The 23,337-nt window shown below is 49.7% G+C and overlaps 1 protein-coding gene across 1 annotated transcript; it reads left to right on the plus strand.

Moving 5' to 3' along the window:
• The first annotated feature begins 201 nt into the window (after nt 1-201).
• Nucleotides 202-2,631, plus strand: LOC122461850 (nyctalopin-like). Its single transcript, XM_043523061.1, has 2 exons — nt 202-277; nt 1,358-2,631. Exons 1-2 carry the CDS (start codon nt 202-204, stop codon nt 2,629-2,631), a joined length of 1,350 nt encoding a protein of 449 aa, XP_043378996.1.
• Nucleotides 2,632-23,337: the final 20,706 nt, after the last annotated feature.

Here is a 23,337-nt window from a genome sequence, read left to right on the forward strand (position 1 = left end):
TTCCTGTTATCATGGCCAGGGCACCCAGAACAGAGTGCCCCCCACCCCAGAATGCCCTATTGCCCAGTGGTTAGGGCATCCACCCGGTCTGCCGCATTCAGAGCAGGGACTTGATGCTGGGTCTCCCACGTCCCCAGGGAGTGCCCTCACCACTGGGCTATTGGCCATCCTGGGCTGGGGTCTCCCCGTCTGCCCCAAGGAATGTTTAATTCCTTAGACCAAGTGGAACAGCTCCAGCAGGAGAGGCTGCCTGAGCGAGCGCCCAGCTCGGAGGAAGGTTTGGAGGCAACTGATACGTTGCGGCACAAAGTTTTGGTTTCACCTAATCTGCATTTGCGGATGACAAATTTCCCCAGCGGCTCTACTCCTCTACTGTCCACAGTGCACAGCAGTGCCAGGCCAGTTCTGGTCGCCCCGCCTTTCCCTGCGTCTCTTCACTGCACCCCATTGCAATGCCAGCGAGGAAAGGAGGTCGGGGTTGCAGTCAGAGCATTGTGGTGAGCCTTCCCAGCTCAGTCACACCGTGAGGGAACGCTCGGTGATCTGCCCCTGATCATTCTCCCAATCGCAGACCCACTTCCACAGGCCTGGAACTGCCGCAGCAGCATCTACTTCCCCAGACAATCCCTTCCCACTTGCAGTACGGTACGATGCAGTAATGCAGCCGCGTGGCCAGAGGTGTATTCAGGGCGCGGCCCAGCAGCACCTGGGACAAGTGCTGTGCATGGAGGTGGCAGGACGGTTTGACAAGGAGCTGCCTGTGGGGTGGCTGCACGCAGGGGCCGTCTGCATCGAACCCTGATCCGACACAGCAGCACTATTTGTATCCGCATTTCTCCAGGCCTGCAGTGGCCTCAGCTTTTGCCAGTTGACAACTGGTACTTCAGGGAGATTGCCAAGCCAGGTCTGAGAGCACAGAACACCCTGCTCTGAGAGATGTCTAGGCACTAGGAAATGGCAGGTTTTGCAGAGCAGATTCTGTAGCAAAGCTTGTTGTTCCCTCCTACCATTAGAGAGAGGGGCAGAAAAACCAGCCCCGTATCTGAAAGCAGCGCATGGCTGAGGAACTTTCTGATTTCCCAGAAGTATTCTTTACAAAACAGAAATGCCTAAGCAGCTTTTGTCTGCCTAAGAACTTGATCCCCACTGAGCTGCAACCGACTTAAGCTGCCTAATTTAATTTCACTGGTGTTCAGAACACAGCCTAGTTATTCTTGCAGTGTTTGCTAGTCGCTTCTCCAGAAAGTATGTGCTCTTTTCTCCCACCTTTTCTTTAGGAACTGCAGAACATTTGATGTGGGGTTGGGGTTCTGATGGGTCATGTTCTTTCTTATTATTTCTCTGTTTACCTGTGCAGCGAGGATTGGCCTCGGTGTGAATGTGTCCGCATGCCCTGACGTTTGCAAGTGCTCTCCTGACGACACCATACACTGTAACAAAGCCGGACTGACAACTCTTCCTGCAGAACTAGCAGCATCTGTCGTCTCTTTAAACCTATCTAACAATTTGTTAAGGATTCTTACTGCCAACGCCTTCCGAAATCTGACTTTCCTCCGCAGCCTCTGGCTGGATCGCAATAACCTCACCTTCCTGTACCCAGGAACCTTTAGTGCCCTCAGCAATTTACAGGAGCTGGATCTCGGCTGGAATTCACGCTTGACACACCTGCATGCTAATACTTTCAGGGGACTCTCCAGCCTCATCAGCCTGGATTTATCTAGCTGCAATATCTTCGAAATCCACCCACTGGTGTTTTCGTATTTGCTCTCTTTACAGGTCCTTGACCTAACATCCAATAACCTGCGTTACATCCCGCAAGCCTTCAGAAGCCTGTCCAGCCTCACGAGACTGTCTTTGGAAAGAAACCACATCGAAGCCATAGGCCGAGATTCTCTGAGGGATCTGAAAGCCCTGTACGAGCTGAACCTCCGGAAGAATCGGATCTGGAGGATTCAGAACGATGCCTTCGCAACGCTAAACAGGCTGGGGGTGTTGGATTTAGGACACAACCGTATATCTGATTTGCCTAATCGGCTTTTCAATGGTCTGATCCAGCTCAAGACCATGCATCTGGAGGCCAACAGAATCACCAGAGTCAACTGCTCTTTCAACCGCCTGCTTAACCTGAGAAAGCTGTATCTGAACAACAACCACATCTCATCCATTTCCCACGCGGCCTTCTCCCATTTAAAGAAGTTGCAATTCCTTCACTTGAACAAAAACAATTTAAGTTCCCTTCCCAAGCGCTTGTTGGCAGAGCTGCCAAAGCTGAAATATGTCTTTCTATCCCACAACCCCTGGAACTGCGACTGCAAAATGCTTTGGTTCCCTACCTGGATAGCAACATACGAAGGGGCGGTTGAGGGGATGCAGTGTGCCTTTACAGTGCTTCACAACCAAACCCTGCTTGACGTCTTCACTCACGGCGAATTAATCAGCTGCTCAGTACCACCTGGGCTGGCAAGTGCAGACAGGTGCGAAGAGACTGATGTCAACACTGCTGGCATGCCACATGCTATTTCTGACAAATTACTTTGGATCACACTCGCCTGGTGTGCTTGGCATTTGGCAGAGATACTGGACAAATCATTTTCTGGACATGGATCAGATGTTTCAGCATTTTTTCTGTAATCTGTTTATAAAAAGCGAACAATGGATTTAGTTGCAGGAATGTGCCAAGATTTTGTAAATGAATAAACTATTGACAAACACGGTTTACATCTTGCTATTGGCATTGCAAAACTAATTACCACAAAGGCTGTGGTAACAGGATTCTAACAGGACGGTAGCATTCCTGAGGGGTGAAAAGATCAGGTTATCGAGTTCTGTGCCAGGGCTCAGGCTGTTAATCTGTATTAACGTGGCAGCGCATGAGTGGAGAGAAAGACTGCTCCGAACAGCACTATCCTTCACACCAGACAAAACCTAAGTCCCTTTTGCTGGTTTCTCGCTGGCATCCAGGTGAAAGCTGAAGATCCCACTTTTGGGTCGGTATTTCCTACTTACAAAAAGGTTCTCATGTCCTTGTCTGTGTGAGTTGCTGTTAAATGTAGTGACTTCACCATCAGCCTGTGATGTCACTTTGCACAATGCTTTGAGATGCCCTGAGTAGGAGCATTCCTATATATATATCTCAAGCTCTAGTCTCTGTAGTTTAGAATTAATCAGATTAACACAGGCTTTCCTAGGGATACAGAACGTCATCCTGTGCGTCTGGACAGCGCTTCCCATATTGGGCACGCTAAAAAGATGCAAATAAATGTCCCAGCACATCTCAAATGTCTATAAAACCACTTCAGTCATTCAGGGTCTACTTAAATGTGCAGTGCTTTCCCTCAGCTAGTACCTGGGAATGCGATACTGTATGAAACATTTCTACAATAAGGATTTAAAAGAGTCAGTGTAACGGAGCAACAGCGCCTGCGTGCCTGCCACAGGCCTGGGGCCTAAAATGGTATTTTAGCGCTCAGTCACTCCGTACAGTATCTTACGCCTCATGAAGCACCAAGCCTCTGTTCGGGTGCTTGAAGACGTGACCGGGGCGCACGCAGTCTAAACCAGGTTGGCCTGGTTACCTTTTATCAGTAAATACCCAGGACAGTGTAATTTCGTCTCCCATATTCCCAAACAGCATCTCCAGCTTCAGGGAGTTTCCACAAGTCCCTGATGGTGCCGCAAGACCCCTCCCCCACTATGTGAGCGGTGCATTCTTTCCTCCCCGTCCAAGAAATTAGCCTCATTTATCTTCCCGAGAAGAATTTTCAGTGTGTGTGGGTGTTTAAAACAACAAAGCCCGAAGCCCATTGCTGGCCAGTGGGACCCACTATTGGAGAGCTCTGATGTTCTCAAAGTCCCATACTTAATACTAGCAGAATTGCACGGACTTGAAATAAACCTTTTAAACTGTAAAAACCAAACCAACCTAGAAGCAATTGCCTATTTAGTTATTAGATATTGGTGGGTTTGTTTTCAATCTTTATCTGTGCCTGTTCCTCTCTCAGCTCTGTGCCGGCTGGCCTGGTTTGATTTACTGCCTTTCTACTCCCAAACGCCCCCTGCAAACCTGATTCAAACATTCCATTAATATCTCTTGAAAACTGGCAACCGGCCACCATCGGACAGGAGGCTGCTCTCTGTGGAGACTCAAGTGAAGCAACGGGCCCGGCACAGGAATTCTATAAACAGGATCAGTCAGAAATGGATTCCGGCTGGACTGCAGAGCCTGGCTGCAGCTGGGAGACCGTATCTGAAAGCATCCAGTCTGCCCTTTTGTGAACTCATCCACTTTCTACACGGTATTAACCAGACATACCTCGCCAGGGCTCTCCACAGACAGAAGGCTAACTGCCCTAGGGGATCCCTGTAGCCCCAGCTTCTCACCAACACACGGCACAGTGCAGCTCCATAAGGGAAGGCAGAAGTGGCCTTTCTGTGATGACCACCATCTTTGTCCAATAGTTAGGACTGAATCAATGTCCTTCAGAGCTAAAATCATGGGCCAGGCTGTGGAGACGCCAAGCGTAGGTCTACACTACAGTAAAGAATCTGCAGCTGGCTCAAGTCAGCTGAATCAGGCTCACGGGACTCGGGATGCAGGGCTATCTGATTGCAGTGCAGACGTTTGGGCTCGGGCTGGAGCGTGGGTTCTGAGACCCAGTGAGGGGGAAGGGTCTCAGAGCCTGGGAACCAGCCCGAGCCTGACAGTCTACGCTGTTAGTTTAGCCCCATGGCCCCAGCCCTCGGAGCCTGAGTCAGCGGCCTCGGGCTCTGAGACTCAGTGCCGCGGGTTTTGTATTGAAGTGCAGATGTGCCCAAAGAGACAGACTCACACGTAACACATTCACATCCTCTGCAGACTGGGCTTAGGGGCACACAAGACATACTGGTGCTGGGCTGGCTGTGCGCCAGGCTGGGTCCCTAGCGTACAGCAGAGCAGCCCCAGAGGCAGGGCCGCCAGCCACCCACGGCCCCAGAGGCAGGGCCGCCAGCGGCCCAGAGGCACGCATGCAGAAGCAAGGGGTCACTAAGGGTACGTCCACACACCACTGTCAACCTGGGTCTGTGGGACTCAGGCTTGTAGATTCGATGTTTCCAAGCCCAGGCTTGAGCACCCGCACTGCATCATAAACCTGCACTTACAATCGCTGGGCCTGGGTCCCACCGGCGCACTAACATGTCCACACTGCACTACGCAGCCTTTCTGACTCGGGTCTGCGCCGCGAGCTGCGTCCGCACTGCAAAAGTCACAGCGGGATTCGGGCTCTGTCCCACCCCGCCCAAAAGGGCCCTAGGTCCAGAGCACTGGCTGACCCGAATCAGACCGATTTGTGTGTGGATGGAAAGGGGGCTTGGCCTCAAACCTGAATCAGAACCGAGGCTTGGTGTGCAGTGCAGATGTACCCCCAGGCACACTCCACCTGGCCACATTACTACCCCAGCTGCAGCACCAGCCCCAGCCCTCCCTCTGGAGCGCTCCTCCCTTTGCACCAACACTTCAGTGAGAATCTGCCAGTGCCAGGAGCCGCAGCACAAGACCTGGGTGCAACCTGATTGGAGAGAGGGGCAATTTAAATAAGCGATTACGGCACTCTCCCATTCATGGGCAGCACTCTCAGGAAGTTTGCTCCACAGTTTTAGCCACAAGGTTGTTGAAATTTGCGATGAGCCTTGAGCAGGACTTTGATCACACATAGCACGCTTTGTATACAACACACGACTCTAGAGAGTCACTCGGCATATAAAACGAATTGAAGGAGATTTCAGAGGGCCTTCATAGATTACAGACTGATGAAGCTACTGTCACCGTCTCAGTAGCAGGCTGGTTTGATCTCAGTTACGAAGAACTGGAACCGCCCGAGGATAGAAGCAAAGTACGATTTAGAAAAACTATGGAATAATTCCAACTACTTAGCCAAAATGACTGACCCAAGACAGAAACCAGAACAGGAAACAGAGGCTGTCGGTGATGGAACATAATCCTCTTCGTCTAGCATTTCAACACCGAAGATCCAGATTTCTACTTCAGATCTATATTTTCAAAGAAGAATGAGTTGCACAAAAATGTGAGATTTTACTTCCAGTTTTTTACTAAGACAGAACAGTCAAATTCAGCACGTTGTCAATTTTTAAAAGCCCTGTGCTCCTTTGCAGGCCTCTGAGCATCATTCAAATGCCTTTAGTATTGGAAATTACAGACTAGGGTTCATGCTAAAAAGCAAACATGCTGGTAAAAGTGTGTTCACAGCTAAGGGCAGGTAGCTGGAGTGGAAGGAGTAATGAGTTAATAAACTGGGGACTTAGTTCTTGTCCGCATTTCCTATTGGACGTGTGTGAGCCTTTCCCTTTGTCGTGTGTAAGGATTAAACATGCTTACAAAGTGAAGCACACGATGTGTGTTTTGTGTTTCAGTTCAAACAGCTTTCTTGGTTTTCTTGCATTTTCTCAGAAGAAAAGCCACTGGGTGGGCAATACCCCAAGCCTGCCACAATCCCACCATAGGGGGCTACTTCTTATCCGAGAAGTGACCAGAAATCAGGAAAACTCCCAATAGCATCTCAACCTGCTCCTCCTTCACGCTGCTTCAGCTTCCCCGGGTTCCTGTAGACTGAGGATGTGCAGTGTGGGGGACTTGGCTGGAAGTCGTGCAGTGACTTCTGCCTCCAGGAGGTTCTGCTCATTAATATCAGAAGTGAATGACAGTTGTACCGCACTTGTGGTGCGAACATCTCCAAGCACTCAAACTCTACATACAGGTTACAAACCGGAGGTCAAAATCTGCCCTCCACAGCACATGTAGGACTCCCAGGGACTTTGTTCGGAGGTGTGAATTTGGGAGGCCAGGGTTTTGCAGAATTATACATCAGTTTAACCCATACAGGTGTACACACATGAAAAAGTTTCTGCCAGTGAAATGCATCCATCTCTAGGATAGACGGCAACAGCCTTTCAAGAGCCCAGCAGACCAACACACAGTGAAAATAGCGCATTTAGCCGAAACTCCAGGAAATGCTTTAGTTCAGCAGACTAGAATCACAATTACACAGTTTGAATGCAGCCAGGACCTCCCTTACCTTACAGAGGGTGTCAGAGGAGGTTCTCACAGCCACTGTGCTCAGGATCGAGGGGTTATGCTGGAGCTGGGTAGGAAATGGCTCACATCCAACAAAAACATTCAAGATTTCAAAAAAATTTCCTGTTCCACATTGGGACAAAACTGAGACCTTTCCAAATTGTTCAGGCAGAGACCCCCGAATAGACAAGAGCCTGGTGGTAAAGACAGTCCCCTGGGATGTGGGAGACCCAGGTTCAAGCTCCTGCTCCAAATCAGGCAGAGCAGCACTTTAGGCATCACAGAATCCCTCCCATCACACTGGGACCTTAATTCAGGACCAGTGACAGGGGAAGTACCTACTGCATTGCCCCCAGCGCACCTAGGTTGTCTCAGGGAGAGCCCCAGCCAAGCCCATCACACCCAAGGTGGGATGCTCGGAGGCCACGCTCTAGTTTCACCTAATTGTCTGTCTAATAACAAAGTTGGACCCTAACAGTCTCTACCCGCTGATCCCACCTGACCATTCCTAAGCAAGGAAAAAAAAAAAAGAAAGATCAAATGTGTTTGATTTGAACTCAAGCTAAACAACCGTTTCCTCAGTCAGTCAGGAATCTTGGCTGTTGGCAGTTTCTCGATTGAGGTTCTTGTGAGTAGTTGTCAACACCCCCTGCCCCTCACTGCACACGGCAGGACGCAGACGCAGCGACACAAGAGACAGAGCACTGGAAGAACAGAAGGTTTCCAGCTCTGCTTTTCCAGCTGGATTGCAAAGAGGGAAACATCTCAACCGGGAAGTCAAAGTGGGAGCACAACAACTTTGCACTTCCACGGCTACTTGCCAACTCTGCTGTTCGATACCCTGATTATTGCTCATGGGTAGCAGGGCGGGGCTGGAAAAAGACAACTCTAAAATCCTTAATTTGCTGCTAATTCATACATTACGTCCCACGATTTCACAGCTGGATTGTGTTCCCTGCCAGCCCAGCCTTAAACCTGCTCAGTGAGTTAACTGGGAGGCAGTGCAGCCAAGTGGCTGGAGCACTGGACTGGGAGCCAGGAGACCTGGGTGGAACTCCCAGCTCTGACACGGACCTGCCGTGCGACCCTGAGTGGGTCACATTCTCCGTCTAGACGGCAAGCTCCTTGGGGCAACCTCGGACAGCTAAGGGGTTCTGTCCACGTGTGGTCAGACTGGAGGCAGCCCACGCCATCCCATCGCCCAGCAGGAATCCTGGGGCCTCCTCACCCATAACAGCACCCCTGCCTCTGAGCTGCCTCAGCTCTCCTCCTGACACATCAATCTGTTCCCTGGGCCTCCCCCCAAGTGCAGAGTCTGCTATCGCCAGGGCAGGAGAGGTTTGAATGGGGGGAAACCAGTGCCCACTAACGGTAAGGGAGGGGGGGCCCTTTCCCCACCCAGGTTTGGCTCATGGCTGGAGGCACAGGCCAGAAGACAAAATGCTCCCCTGCAGCACTGGGATAGCTGTGCAGCTCTCAGGAGTCCCCTCCTGCCCCAGACCAACAGCACTGGCTTTAGCCCCCTCCAGGCCCCTCTCCCGTCCATCAGTCTCCGGCTGGTCTCCTCCACGTCGGCAGTGGGGGCTGGGAATTTGAATTTTCCATGCAGGCCGGCAGACAGCTCCAGCTCCAGCTTTTTTGCCGCCCCAAGCGGCAAAGGGGAAAAAAAAAACAAAAAAAGCCAAGCCTGGTTGAGCTGCCGCCGAAGAGGAAGAGAGGGACTGAAGGGCCCGCCGCCGAATTGCCGCTGAAGACCCAGACGTGCCGCCCCAACGACGGACGGAGTGCGCCCCTTTCTATTGGCTGGCCCAGGCACCCGCTTCCTGAGCTGGCCCTGGACAAGATGATCAGAAAAGTTCCGAAAGGCCAGAGGGGACCAATCATAGAATCACAGACTTTAAGGTCAGAAGGGACCATTGTGACGGTCTCGTCTGCCCTCCGGCACAACGCAGGCCACGGAATCTCACCCACCCACTCCTGTAACAAACCCCTAACCTATGTCTGAGCTATTGAAGTCCTCAAATCATGGTTTAAAGACTTCAAGGTGCAGAGAATCCTCCAGCAAGTGACCCGTGCCCCACGCTGCAGAGAAAGGCGAAAAACCCCCAGGGCCTCTGACAATCTGCCCTGGGGGAAAATTCCTTCCCGACCCCAAATATGGCGATCGGCTAAACCCTGAGCATGTGGGCAAGACTCACCAGCCAGACACCCAGGAAAGAATTCTCTCTAGTAACTCAGATCCCACCCCATCTAACATCCCGTCACAGGTCACTGGGCATGTCTACTGCTAATAGTTGAAGATCAATCAATTGCCAAAATTAGGCTATCCCATCATACCATCCCCTCCATAAACTTATCAAGCTTTGTCTTGAAGCCAGATATGTCTTTTGCCCCCACTGCTTCCCTTGGAGGGCTGTTCCAGAACTTCACTCCTCTGATGGTTAGAAACCGTTGTCTATTTTCAAGTCTAAACTTCCTGATGGCCAGTTTATATCCATTTGTTCTTGTGTCCACATTGGTACTGAGCTTAAATAATTCTTCTCCCTCTGTGGTATTTATCCCTCGGATATATTTATAGAGAGCAATCCTATCTCTCATATCTTATGACTCTCCTCCCTCCATCTCGCACCTTTTCCCAAGTCTCTGGTTCCTCCCAGTCCCCCAGGCTTCTCCTCCCCTCAACTTTTCGTCTTTCTTCGAGGGCTTGTCTACACCACGCAGCTTTTAGCGACAATTTCTCAGTGCAGACATACTCCCAGAGTCACTTCCCTTCACTGCCAACAGCTCTTGCCTTTCAAGCCTAGTTAAGTGACAATTAAAGTCTTCAATTCACGCCACTCGAGAACCCCAGGAGTTCGGCTCTAAACTTTGAGAACTAGCCCATGTTCCCTAATGGGGCAAGCCAAACAACCCCGTATTTTGGGGGACAATGGATCTAGTGCTGGCTCGCCTCTGCTTAGAGCTCGGCAAAAGCTCCTTGATGCTGGCCTGTCGCTGAATCCAGTCTGTCTGGCAGCATGACACACCCAAGATTCCTAGCTAGGGGACTTACCCTCCCAGTCGGAAGAAATCGGACATGTCCCTCCATCAGCATAGGGAGCTTCTCTCTGAAGGGCCCTGCGTGTGTCTACCACAGCGCTGACCATGAGTGGAACCTGAAGTGAACACAAGGGCCAATCCCCAAAGCTGCAACCAGGGGCAGTCAATAGGGGGACCGTGGGCCAAAGCCGGACCGCCAGACGCTTTTGAATGGACCCCAAAACCTTTTTATTTACTTATTATTGTTAATTTTTTAAATTATTTTCTCTGGAGCCTGGACCTTGACCAAGAAATTTGGACCTTGATGAAAAAGAATTGACTACCCCAGCTGCAACCAACAGAAACCAAGTTCTCTCCTTTCCCTGTGGCATTGCGCTGGTACAATCCTTAGCCCTGGAGTTTCTAGCTGAAGATTTTGGCTTGCTCTGTGCTCCGGTTAAGGTCCAATCTCACCCCAGGATAGTCTGTCCCTTCACATGACACTCTATGGCCCAGGCACCAAAGGTGATTTCCAGTTACATCTCTGAAAGTTAGGTGCTGAAAAGCATTTGGGGGTCTGGGCCAAAGCGCTTAGCAGCTGTCCCCTGGCGGCACTGCTTCGTCTGCCCCCGTTGTGCTGCAGACTCAGGGGCTTCCCTCACTATTTTCAGGTTTTTGACACTGACTGTTTCAGATCTAATTATTCTGCTCATAAACCAGAGCTCTTCCCACCCACTGTTCCCCACCACAACAGGCCTGGGAAGCCCACTCAGCCCCAGCAGACTGGGAGGACTTCCTTGAATATAAGTCAGACAATATGGCATCACCTGACAGGAAACGGGGGGGCTGAAAACAACAAAACGCAGAGCCTCCCCCCCCATCTCTCTGCTGTTTATGTAAGTGTTGGTACCACTGCTCCCCGGACGCCCAGCAGCCAGGCCCCAGACGCTGCATGTTCCAGACACACTTGCTAAACACACGTTAACAAGGCTTTCGTGTTCCCCCCTGCCTGAGAGAAGGCCATGCAGGGAACAACTCTTATTTAAGCAACAATTAGAGCAGACAGACAAGACCCAGAGGCTCCGGAAAGCAGCTCTGGAAACAGGCCGACAGATTCCTGCCGGCTGGCCTTGCCCAGCTCAGCACAGCTGCCTTCCCCACCTCATCCCCCCCCTCCCCGCATTTTCTCCTGACGCAGTGATGACAGAGAAGCTGCTAACTTAGCTTGTAAAGTGGAGCAGGAGAGAAAAGTTTGCTGTGAGTGCGAAGGGGATACAAGTGCAGAGACTTCAGACCTGGCATTTGCCCTTACACAGTCTAAAGGAGCTTATTAACTCTTGAGTTCTTGGCTTTCCTTCATGTTGCAGCCAGGTACCCTCTTTTGCAGCGCATTATGGGAGTGACACGCTAACACTGGGTCCGACAAACCGGCCCAATGGCACGGAAATGTTGAAAGCCTTTTGTTCTGGTTTCAGAACGAACCAACTTTCATTTCTGAATCTTTTCCAGAGAATATTTTTTAAACCAAAACATTTTCTGCGTCCTGATATGGAAACGGGCAATGCAAAACCACACCTGGAAACAAACCCAAAAGCCCTGCTTTGGTGGGGAATACAAAACAAAAAAACCCCAAAAATTTTAAAAAGAAAAACACGCTGTCTAAACTTTACACTTACAGTTTCTGTGGAAAGCATTTTGATTTTTATTTCAACCCCTTTTATTTCCTAAGCTTTTTTGTGAAACACGGTCTCGTTTTTTAAAAAAAGGGTCATTTTTGGTGAAATATTGTCCCACTCCAACACTCCCCAGATCTAACAGAATTTTCTTTGTCTTTCTAAAACCATGGCTGTTCCATGGTCTGCATGGCTGATCATTTCTCACTTACTGCTCCCTGCCCCTGCAAGCCCAGTGACCGCACTGGAGTCGACTGCCGCTGAAGAGAGCAGGGTTGGTGCAGGGCCTTAGACGCCTGCTGCAGCTTCCACGGGGTTTAAGGCCAGAAGGGACTGTTATGATGATCTCATCTGCCCTCCTGCATAAGCCAGGCCACAGGACTTCACCCAAGAATTTCTGCATCGAGCCCACAACTTCTGCTCGAGCTAGAGCAGAGCTGGTAGAAACAGTCCTCACCCAGCAAGCTGCCGACGGGCTTTACCATGCAGGCTGGTCCGTAGGGTTGTCCCCGCAGCTTGGATAAACAAGATGCTACTGTTTAACAGCAGCCTCAGGTCACCGCTGCACAAAGCCAGTCGCAAGATCAGACCACAGCTACAGGGGCACACTGAGCCTGCCCCAGAAAAATTAAGGCCCAGCTCCCCCTGGTGTCCTAATGGAGCTGTAACACGTGGGTCATGCCAGTTATGATTATTGTTATCCTTGTTATTGGCTCATCTTAGCAGGGAAGATTTCTGCAGATAAAGGACCTGGGCCCTTTGGGACATTGACTTCTATCAAGTTTAGTGTAGACAGGCTCCCCGGGTCTCCTGAAAGGGCAGCGTAGCTCAGCCTGATGGTTCGGGGGGTCAGACAGGCTGGGAGAGCAAGGGAGGGAGAACTGCATGTGCCTATCAGGCCATGGCATCCTCTCCGCTCCCGATGGAGCGCCACACCCGTGCTGCAGGAACGGAGACAGGCCAGGGGACACGAGATCCCTGCTTGGGCTCTGCAGCGTGACGACAGCTCTGCCTCCCGAAAACAAACAGCGCGTCGGGGATACTCCCGCTGGACGCCTCTGGGGACGGTGTGTAGCCACCCGCCACAGAGAAAAGCGAGCTGCGTCCACACCGCGGCGGGTGGCTAGACGAGTCAGTGACAGGCTCCTTTCCTCCTGCAAGGAAAGGCGCAGGCCGGGCGAGGCAGCGGGACAGTACACAGCTAAAATAGCCACGTAAACAGAGAGGCGCAGCTTGTGCGAATAGAGCCCTGGAGAGGGCGTTCTCAGGTACGTACCCACCCCACGCAGGCGTCTTTGCTATACTTGCCTAAGCCTGCTTCGCCGTCTACACGACTGTTTATACACCTGGCAGACATACCCTATGGGCCGCAGAAAGACGCGTGCAGCGTAGACGTGCCCATCGATTGTAAACTCCCTGGAACAGAGGCTTTTTTGTTGTGTTTGTACAGCACCTTGCACACTGGGGTCCTGGTCTGTGATTGGGGTCCCAAGGTGTTACAAACATGTAACAGTAATGTTCACTAGCAACAACTGGCAACCAGAGCCCAGACCTAAAATCCCCCACCCCGCAGAGATCAGAATCTAGATCCAAATTTTGCCGCTCCAGCCCCTGCACTTACCCGCTCCAGTTCATCTCTGCTATTCACTGAGGTACCAAGCAACATATCAGGGCTCTGCAGAAGCCCTTCCCTGGTGCAAAGAGAATGCACACCAAGAGAAAGCAAGAACATGGTGTATTTCCCATCCAGCAAGGGGCAGCCTACACTATATACCTTGCTCAAGGTGTTAGCATGTAACATACCCATTGCACAGCCTCATCCAGTGACATGTGGGCCCTCAAGCACACACTGTACCTGAGGCCAGGGACAATCCGTTAGTTCTGTGTTCATGCATCACCTACAGGAACAGAGTCTTAGGCCATGATTAGGGCTCCTAGATGCTACTGCAGATAAACACCAATCTCTGTAGGAAGATCAAGATGAAACATGGTTTCAGAACACTTTGCCCTTTGCAGCCTACTGCCACGCCCTGGTATGCCATCACCTTCCGAGTTCCTCCTCTGCAATAACAAGACCATTCGCATGAGACTAGCATGGCCCACCCCATCACACCAGCAGCTCTCAGATACCACTGGCTCTTCAAGTAGCAATCAGCTGTACCCCTCTGTTACAGTGCACCCAGTTTATACTGGCCTGGAGAACAGAAGTCACAAGGCTGCTGCCTTGAGCAGCACGTGGGGAAAGGAAGAGAATGAATAATTACACTGAAATGTTCTATTTTAAATTGTTTCCCTGACTGTAGCAAACTCAGCTGATTTCAGTACTATTGATCCATGTGTTGGCAGCATCGGCCTTGCTTTCAATAACCTGAGGTTTGTTAAACCCAGCTATAATATAGGGCTGCTCTCGGTTGCTTTTCTTTTTGGACCTTGCATCTGACTTCTATAGGTCAAGGATCTGGTTAGACTCATTGCAAAGCTGGAACTCCTTCACCACCACAAGTCTGTACAGAAAAGCACACACAGAGAATTACTTTTTCCAATTGACATCTCATTTGGGGCGTGAAGACTCAATATGATACACAATGTAATCGGCTACGAGCGAATGCTTTATGAACATCAGAAGATCACCCGTTGTCCGAGAGATCCAGAGTTTGAGGTCTGCAGTCACCAATAGTTATCGTGTGGCACCAATCATTCTCCTGCACATGGTCCTGCCTATTTAGGAGGAACAGCAGTTGATGAACAAGTAGTCTGATGTTCCACGAACAGCAGCAGAGCATGATGGTGTTGGATCATATTAAAGAAGTATTAAAATCACAAATGAGTTTGATTCCCCATAGTTTAAATTCCAGGGTATTACTAATTAAGAGGTCTCTTGGTTTTTGGTACTGTTTCTCTCCCTCTATGTGTGAAACTTGCAAGCTGCTAATTGTGTTAGTACATTCTAAGACAGAGTCTGCTCTCAAAGCAATTCTTTGTAACAACAACTCACACAGAGAGAGACTCAAAGCAATACTCTGTAACAACAGAAACAGCACCCAGAGACTCCCTGCCCTTTTGTTGTATTAACAATTGTGATTAAAATAGAGATAGAGGATGTATGTGGATGGATGCTTGGTGTGGATAATAACTGAATGATCAGGGAGGTGCCAGCCTAAGAATCCAGTGTCCTTCGGCTGAAGAAAGCGTCAAGTGGAAATAACCAGAGGACCCCCGGAGGGCAGACTGGAATCCACCCAACAGCCTCAAGAATGGGAGAACCAAAGAACAAGATAACATCTGGCAGCACGGAGCCCTCAGGAATGTGAATCTGCTGATTGATTCAGCAACAGCATGATGAAGCAACTCCCATAGACTGGCATAGGAAGAAATTCCTATAAAAATGGACTCTAGAAAGTGACAACTTTGGGGTCTGATTCTGCAAACCAACTTCCAGGAGCATCAGATGAGCATCTGACAAGGCCCTGCTCCCTCCTCATGTCCAGGCCACCTGGCCGGTGGCTTGGCACGAGCAACTCTAAGGCTGGGAACTATGATAACAACCTTGCAGAACGTACGTGTGTGTGTGTGTGTGTGTGTGTGTGTGTGAATGAATAAATATGAAATTGAATGGAATGTTATAGCTGTAACTAACTGCTTACTATGATTCTTTCTGTATTCACAATAAATGTGGTATTTTGCCTTTTCCCCTTTAATAAGATCCTGCTGGTTTTTATTTTTTTGGTATAATAATGGGAGCCCCCACATCCCCCCCCCCCCATCCTACCCTCTTCTCTCACGCGCTCACACACTCCACTTCATGCCGCTGAGAGAGAATGGCCATTAACATCTCGAGTCATCTCTTCTTTAAACTGTTGATCCATCCGGGAGGGCAGGAGACGGAGACCGGCCTGAGTGGAAGGAGGTTTGAAAACACAAAGGGGTGCAGTGACTGAACGGGCTGTCTTCCAAACTGCAACCAAAGCGGCAGGATTTACACATTCGGTTTAAAATTGTATTTTGACTTCAAGGGAGTAGTTTTAAGTTTTTAACATTCATCTCCCCCTCAGTAAGATCCAAAGACATGCCTGGGAAGGCCAGATGTTGCCCTTTGCTTGTAAGCACAACCCAACCTGTCAATGTGAGGACTGGATAGTAAAGATTCACTATTTGGAATACGTTGGGAGCTACAGATGGGGATTGTACGTGTTCCAGAGAGGCAGCTCAGTCCAGAGCATGGACCGCGGGGCACAGGACTGGGACTCCTGTGATTCAGGTTCCGATTAAAGGACATGCCAATTCCAAACGGCACCAGACCCTGCCAGAACAGATGCAAAACCTGCAGACACATCTCTGCTGCTACAATGATCAACACCCCCCACAACACCCCTTTCAAGATCCATGGGTCCTGCTCATGCCGATTGCAATGTACCTCATCCAGTGCAACAGATGCCCCAGTAACAACTATGTGGGTGAAACCAGACAGACAATCACTACGCTCTGAAATGAACTCTCACAAAAAAATGATGAAAGACACAAACACCCTGTCACCCATGGGTGAACATTTTCCCAAAGTGATCACTCTGAATCCAACCCCTCAGTCCTCATCCTCAAAGGAAACGTGCACAGCACCTTCAAAAGATGAGCCTGGGAGCTTAAATTCATTACTCTGAACAGACACACTGGATTTATGGCTTACTACAGCAATCTGTAACCCATTAACCCCCTCCTACTCCGCATCTTTCTTTCCCCCTCTGTGACCCGAGAGGTATTAATGGGCCACTTCACCTTGAATGGTGCCTTGAAATGTGTTAGCTACTTATGCTAAACAGTCTGTCCCACCTTGTATTTAGCTGCGGCACTCTGAGTCCATTTCCAGACCGAAAAAAAGCTCTGTAGGGCTCGAATGCTTGTCTCTCGCACCAACAGAAGTTGGTCAATGAGAGATATTCCTCCCCCACCTTGTCTCTCTGATATCCTGGCACTAGCGTGGCTCCTTATGAAAAAAGAAACGTTTTCATTGCAATTCAGATGGAATGAAAATGAAAAATATTTTTCTAATGTTCGTTTTTTGCATTTTATTCCTGGTACTTTTCCTTCCCCCTCACAGGGGCAAAAAAATAAAAATAAAAAAAATTTTTTTTTTGAAAAATGGGTTCAAATCAATCTGGCGAAAATTCAGGTTAAATCTGCAACGAATTCAGACAAGAATTTTTCATTATGTTAAAAAAATTGCAGAAATGAGTCCCTATATTTTTCAACCAGCTCTTGTTTTGACTCTTCCTCTCTGGAGAAGTGAAGCAACTGGATGCTCTCACATAAACCACTTGGAAACCCATTTGAAATGTACTTTTTCATTGTTAAGTTATATTCGAAGTGTACTTTATCTCGAAGAGATGGTGTGTGGACAGTGCAGCAGGACTGGAAAGACAGGAGCTGGGAGCAGCACAATGGCATTTGGAGGCTAGCAGTTTAATTTCACTTTCAATGCTCACCGCTCAATAAAACCTCTACGGCACTGTTTAAAAGCAAATGGGAAATGAGGGGGTTTTGTTTACATTTTTGTTTTCCTGCTCTGCTGTGAATATCAAAGCGCTCAAGGTTATTTAAAAGGTCAACTCTCCATGTAGTCATTGCTCTGGTTCTTTTCATCCTCCTACGACATTTTTGCTATTATTGGGTTGTAATAAAAATTTGACTTTAAAGATGAATGTACATTGGTTACATATGGGTCTGCTGCATCATAGCAGGCCAGATCACCGTTCACAGGTAATGAAAAGCAGGGTGAGGTTTTTCTCGGCAGAAGAATTGTGGGAAGAGGAGGAAGATGCAGTTGGCTTCAGCCCATTTCAGATTCCTGCAACTGACCCCTCGACCCAATCTCCATATAGTACATTGCTGGTCAGCATTTGCCTTCATTTCCCTTGCTTTTCAATCCACAAGAAAGTCCAATTTGAATGATTTTTTCAGGAGCTAATGACAAAGACTTTCCTAAATTCTGGACCTCACCTCGCCTCCATTCCTTACCCCACGTTTTGAAATTCTATAAGCAAAAGCGTGCTCCGGGGGTCTGGCATTAATGGTTCTCTACAACCTTATGTTGCTTATTGCTCCTAGTTCTTTTAACTTCCAGATACACACAGCGATTCCTTCAGCTCATTTTATTCAGTACTGGATGACAGCCAACTAAATGGTAGACACAAAAGGGGTGAGTAAAGGGTTTTTATATTGCAATCATTTAAAGTCAGAGGTTTCTTTTCTGGAGGCATTTGTTTGGGGCTTATATTTATTGGAGTGCACATGGCTGCCCCTGGGTGGCACCAAAAACAAAGAGACTTGATAGGCTATTCAAACAAATTCCCAGTTAAGAATGAGAAAGCACCTGACTTCTAACTCCAAAGGCCAGAGCACGTGTGCTGAGGTATCCCAGAGGTAAAGTAATTGCATCACACTCCTTTCCTGAGCTGAACGCATCAAAGGGCTCCAGAGCGGTTTTATTCCCTGCACGACACAACCCCCACTGCCACAGAGCTGGGGGGAGCAGGAGCCAGCCCACGGAGTCCAGTTCCACTAGAGGCGGGGGCCAGGACGTAATGGACGAGCTGGAATAAAATCCTGCAGTGGGAGAATTGCCCTGCTAACAGGAGCACAAGGGATGTCTGGAAGGACCGTACAGGTGTGATTCTAGTGTACACAGAGGGCAGACCGAGGGCACGGAGGGGTGCCAATAGTCTCTTCCCTGAGTAGACTAGAGCCTTACAAGTATGAGAAAACCCCACACCTGACAAGAGGGAAAAGACAGGGGCCACCTGACAGCAGCAAGCCATAGCGCAGTGTGTTGGAGGTAGGAGACGAAGGGTTTAAGTAAAAGGAGGATTTTGATTTTTTTAAATTACTCATCTCTTCCTGAGCCACTGAGCGTGACGGTTTGAGGAACTGCACGGCCTTTCCCCAGCTCTATGACAGGAGCTCGAATGTGTAGCTGAATTAAGAAAAGCAGAAGATGAATTAGTAAATATTTTATTCCCCCCCCCGCCACTTACCATCACCCTAGGGACGACCTCAGCGCATTTATCTCCAGCCACTTCAGGGCTCCTCTTACATCTGTTGTCTAGCACAGCATCTCACACCCCCTAGGAGGGGGTGGGCAAACTTTTTGGCCCGAGGGCCACATCGGGGTTGCGAAACGGTATGGAGGGCTGGGTAGGGAAGGCTGTGCCTCCCCAAACAGCCTGGCCCCCACCCCCTGACTGCCACCCTCAGGACAACTGCCCCATCCAACCCCCCTGTTCCTTGTCCCCTGACCACCCCCTCCGGAGACCCCCAGCCCCCATCCACCCTCCCCCGCTCCCTGTCCCCTGACTGCCCTGACCCCTATCCACACCCCGCCCCCTGACAGGCCCTCCGGGACCCCTGACCCATCCAACCTCCCCGCACTCCTTGTCCCCTGACTGCCCCCCCAGGACCCCACCCCCTATCCAACCCCCCTGCTCCATGTCTCCTGACTGCCTCCACCCCATCCAACCATCCCCTGGGACCTCCTGCCCCTTATCCAAGTCCCCCCTCCCCCCGCCCCCTTACCATGCTGTTCGGAGCGGCAGGACGGGCTTATTGGAAAGCCTGGGAGGTGGGCCGGTGCAGGCCGTGCTGCCCGCATGGTGGCACAACTATGGGGCAGGGGGAACAGCGGGGGAGGGGCTGGGGGCTAGCCTCCCCGGCCAGGAGCTCAGGGGCTGGGCAGGACGGTCCCGTGGGCCGGATGTGGCCCGCGGGCCGTAGTTTGCCCACCTCTGCCGTAAGAGCTCCTACTTTGCAAAGCGTGCAGCAACATGCCAACAGTAACGACCCTTCCCGCTGGGCAAGCGTCAAGCGTGACGTGACAAGCCGTTTGCTCCTATTACTTGCCCCGTGGGCAAGCAGATGCCAGTATATTCCCCCCCTCCCCCTCTTGCAGCGACCATGTTATAACTGTAACAAACTGGTTAACTCAAATACCAGGGAAGGAGAGATGAGAGGGGACGTATGATTCTGCCCGAACGTTCCGCAGATTTTACATAACAGCTGACGGCAGAAATACACCTGCAGCTTCCAACGTGCAGTCCGAGGTTAAAGAGGGTTCCCCACAAGGGATGGTTGGAGCGTGTCGGTGGAACGGACTGAGCGCTCGGAATAGCTGGCTGGAGGCCCAAGAGCACCGAGCGGCACCCGCTGCGGCTTTGTGCCGTAGCAGCAAAGTAAAAGTGATGCTGCAAAGACAAGGAGAGCTGTGGCCCAGTGGAATGAAACGAGTCTTTAGGGCTCAGTTTTGCTGCTTCCACTGCCCCACCTGGGACGGGGGAGCCCGCGTGCCTAATGCTGGTGTTAAGAGCAGCCGGTGGGAAGTGGAGCTTCCAGGCGAACGTGCAGCGCAAGGGCAAAGGTGAGGGTTGGGGGGGGGGGGGGGAGACAAGCAACAATGCCACAGTGACTCAGAGACTTGGGCCACCACGTCCAAGACCCGCTGATTCAGACTCTCAGATGGGAGTTAAGACTTCACAGGACTCCCGGACCATCTGCCCCCCGGCTAAGGCTTTGTTATTCTCCATGGGTGAACCCGGCCGCTGTGGAGATCGGCAGGGAGTAGAGACATCACAAGAGCTAGCCACCTTTTCAGTTCTATTCTCAAGTCTGAACCGTGCACAGGCCTCAGGCTGCCCCTCAGCAGTGAATCCCCCCTAGATATTGTCAATCTTACTGGGGAATGACTGTAAAGAAATGTGGCAAAGAGCTGTCCCGTGGGGATCCAGGAAGTGGGCGGGTGGAGCCCTGCTAAGAGACCTCCCCCCAGCCCAAGGGGAGGATCCACAGGTCCGGGATGCCAAACGATTGCGGGGGACAGCTAAAGATTGAACAGGAACGGGAGTGAGGTCACAGGGCGTTCCGACCAGATGATCACAACGGGCCCTGCTGGGTCTATAAACAATGCCATAAAACAAACAGATCGCGAATTAATCCAGCAATGTGCTTTTCTAACCAGGAGTTCACTTATGGAGGATAACTCACATGCTTCAGACAGCAACCAAACCAACCCCCACAACATCACATTCGAAGGCACTGCAGGAGACAGGAGTTTGGCTCACTCGTCTCAGCTTGCCACTGGTCTTCAAGAACATTTGCTGTAAAAATTATGATTGATCGAATCGAAATGCATTTTAGAATGGCTTCTCTCTGGAGGCACAAATCACAGCATTTGTAGAAAGCCGTGTAACTGGAGCTGCTAATGGATTGTATTCACTTCCCGGCCATTTGAAAGAGGAACATGTTTTCAATAATTCAAACAGAACGAAGAGAGATGCTGCCTAACTTCCGTTTAAGCTGGGATGGTCCAAGGCCTTCCGTGGTGAAATGGATTTTAGAGGTTCAGGGTAAGATTTATCAGCACTGTGGATGAAACCTGGGCTCCACCTTTGTAGCTTCCAGGAATTATTTTCCATTTTGCTGCAGAGAATGACAAATCCCGGACACGCTCTCCTCTGTTGGAAGTGCCTGGCACAACACTGCAGCACTCCATCATGCCCAGACTCTCTCCCAGCTTACGGCCATAAGGAGAGACAAGCCCTCACTTACTACGGCCCTTTTACATGCTCTCTCCCCTATAAACACACACATTCTAGACTGTCTGAGGCCCTCCTCTTGGCCTGGCGTAGGGACAGTTCTCACAGCTCAGAAACAGGCTACTCTGTGGCCTGGACCTCGGCAGACAGGACTCACAGGCCACGTGCACTTGGCAAAGCCGAGTACTAGGGTCTCTCTATCCCCAACTGCCTGTTCTCTGGGCTTTGGTCTAGCCTCCTCCTCAGCTATCATGCGGGATTCCTCACTGAGTAACAGACATGGGACTTGTCGGCCTTTGCTGCAGGTCCTGTTATCGACTTCACCTTCTCAACATATAAAAAATGCCATGACGCTGCCCCTGCTGTCAGTCTACAGTCACAGCGTAGATGCGGTGATTGAGGCGGAAGGGGAAATAAACCAGGAGCCAGGATAGACAGACATCTGAGAGGAAATGATCACACTCTTCGTGCCCATGTACCTCACAAAATGGTGACATTTATCAATAGGTGCACCACACTGTAACCATACGCACTTTGCTTCACAAGCTACACACATCTGACTGGACCTTTGCTGCTTCGCCTGGCCCTTTGAAAGCAGACTTGCTGCTTAGTTTGAAAAGGTTTCTGGTTTCCCTTTAAATACGGCTCTGCTGTCTCCATTATACAGATTATAAATCTGACAAGGAACGCAGGCCGATGTTAACTGCATTACAGGGATTCACTGAAAGTCAGTCATCTGCAGCTCAAGTACTTAATTCACTTTTGAACTCTTAGTGAAGCTGAGCCCTCAAATCATCTTGTGTGTGTGTGTGCGTGGATACTGCTAAGAAAAGCAGGAATTTAAAGAGAAAACCAGTAATTAAGAAATTTAAAAAAGACCAGACAGATACGGGTTTCAAAGTGAAAAATTGGAGAGGTCAGAATGCTTTACTCAAATAGCCAGACAGCATTTATACCCACGAATACCTAGGAAATGCTTTTGCTGAAGTATAAAAGCCACCTCTTCACAAAACATTCGCTAGGAGACATGAGCAGCATTATTACAAATAAGTGCAGAGAGGAGCTGTAAAGACTCACTCATTACTAGGGTCCAAGCACAATAAATCTGCAAAGAACTCCTCCTAGATGAATCTCCACTTTTACACCTCTCCATGCTGGCTCTAAAGACTATCGTTACTTGCCGCAGCAAGTCTTTAGAGAAACGAAATGATCTAGACAGTAAAAATGTCACCTTTCACCAAGAATTGAAAATATTTGGACAGCCTTATGTGGCAGTTTACACAATAATACTCATAACAGAAAGCAAGTATTGCAAAACCAAACAAACCACAACCCCCCACTGCACACAGAGAACAGCCCTGACAGGGCACATCTCCCTCCCCTGAGACCATCAGGATGGCAACTTCATAGACGAACTAGAATCAGATGCTCTGATAATGGAAGTTAAATATGTAATCACAGATTAAGTGCATCACATTAATACTGCTCCCTATCATAATCTTCAAATCATCATCGCCTGGACTTCCCATACGGAAATATTTACTTGATGACAGTACGCTCCATAGCAAAGCAAGGTCCTCACATGTTGCCAGAATTCTGCAACCACTAGCTTGCAGCCTTAATTATGGATGAAAACTTACAAAAGCTAAAAGACAGAGGTCTAGGTATCTGTGTGCACTTAAACCATATGGCATGCTGTCCAGGCCTGGAGCAAAGATCTTCTCACAAACAGCTGAGACAACTATGGACAATTAAAACAAAAGTTAGTCCAACATGCCCTCTGAATAGTTTTATACTGCATTGTGGAAGTTGGGCTATGGTTAATCTGTCACCTTTGGTGAACACTGAATTCACTCTTAAGGCACAGACTTCAACCATCTCACTAATGATGCTTATGAAAGCTGGCATGAAGTGCAGAGTATCAGCAAAAGGGATTGCAAACCGAATTAACAAAATTTGCATCCATGTGGATCGACACGCCAATGCTTGATCTACGACAGTA

The sequence above is a fragment of the Chelonia mydas genome, chromosome 9 (genome assembly GCF_015237465.2).
Source record: "Chelonia mydas isolate rCheMyd1 chromosome 9, rCheMyd1.pri.v2, whole genome shotgun sequence".
Classification (NCBI taxonomy): Eukaryota; Metazoa; Chordata; order Testudines; family Cheloniidae; genus Chelonia; species Chelonia mydas.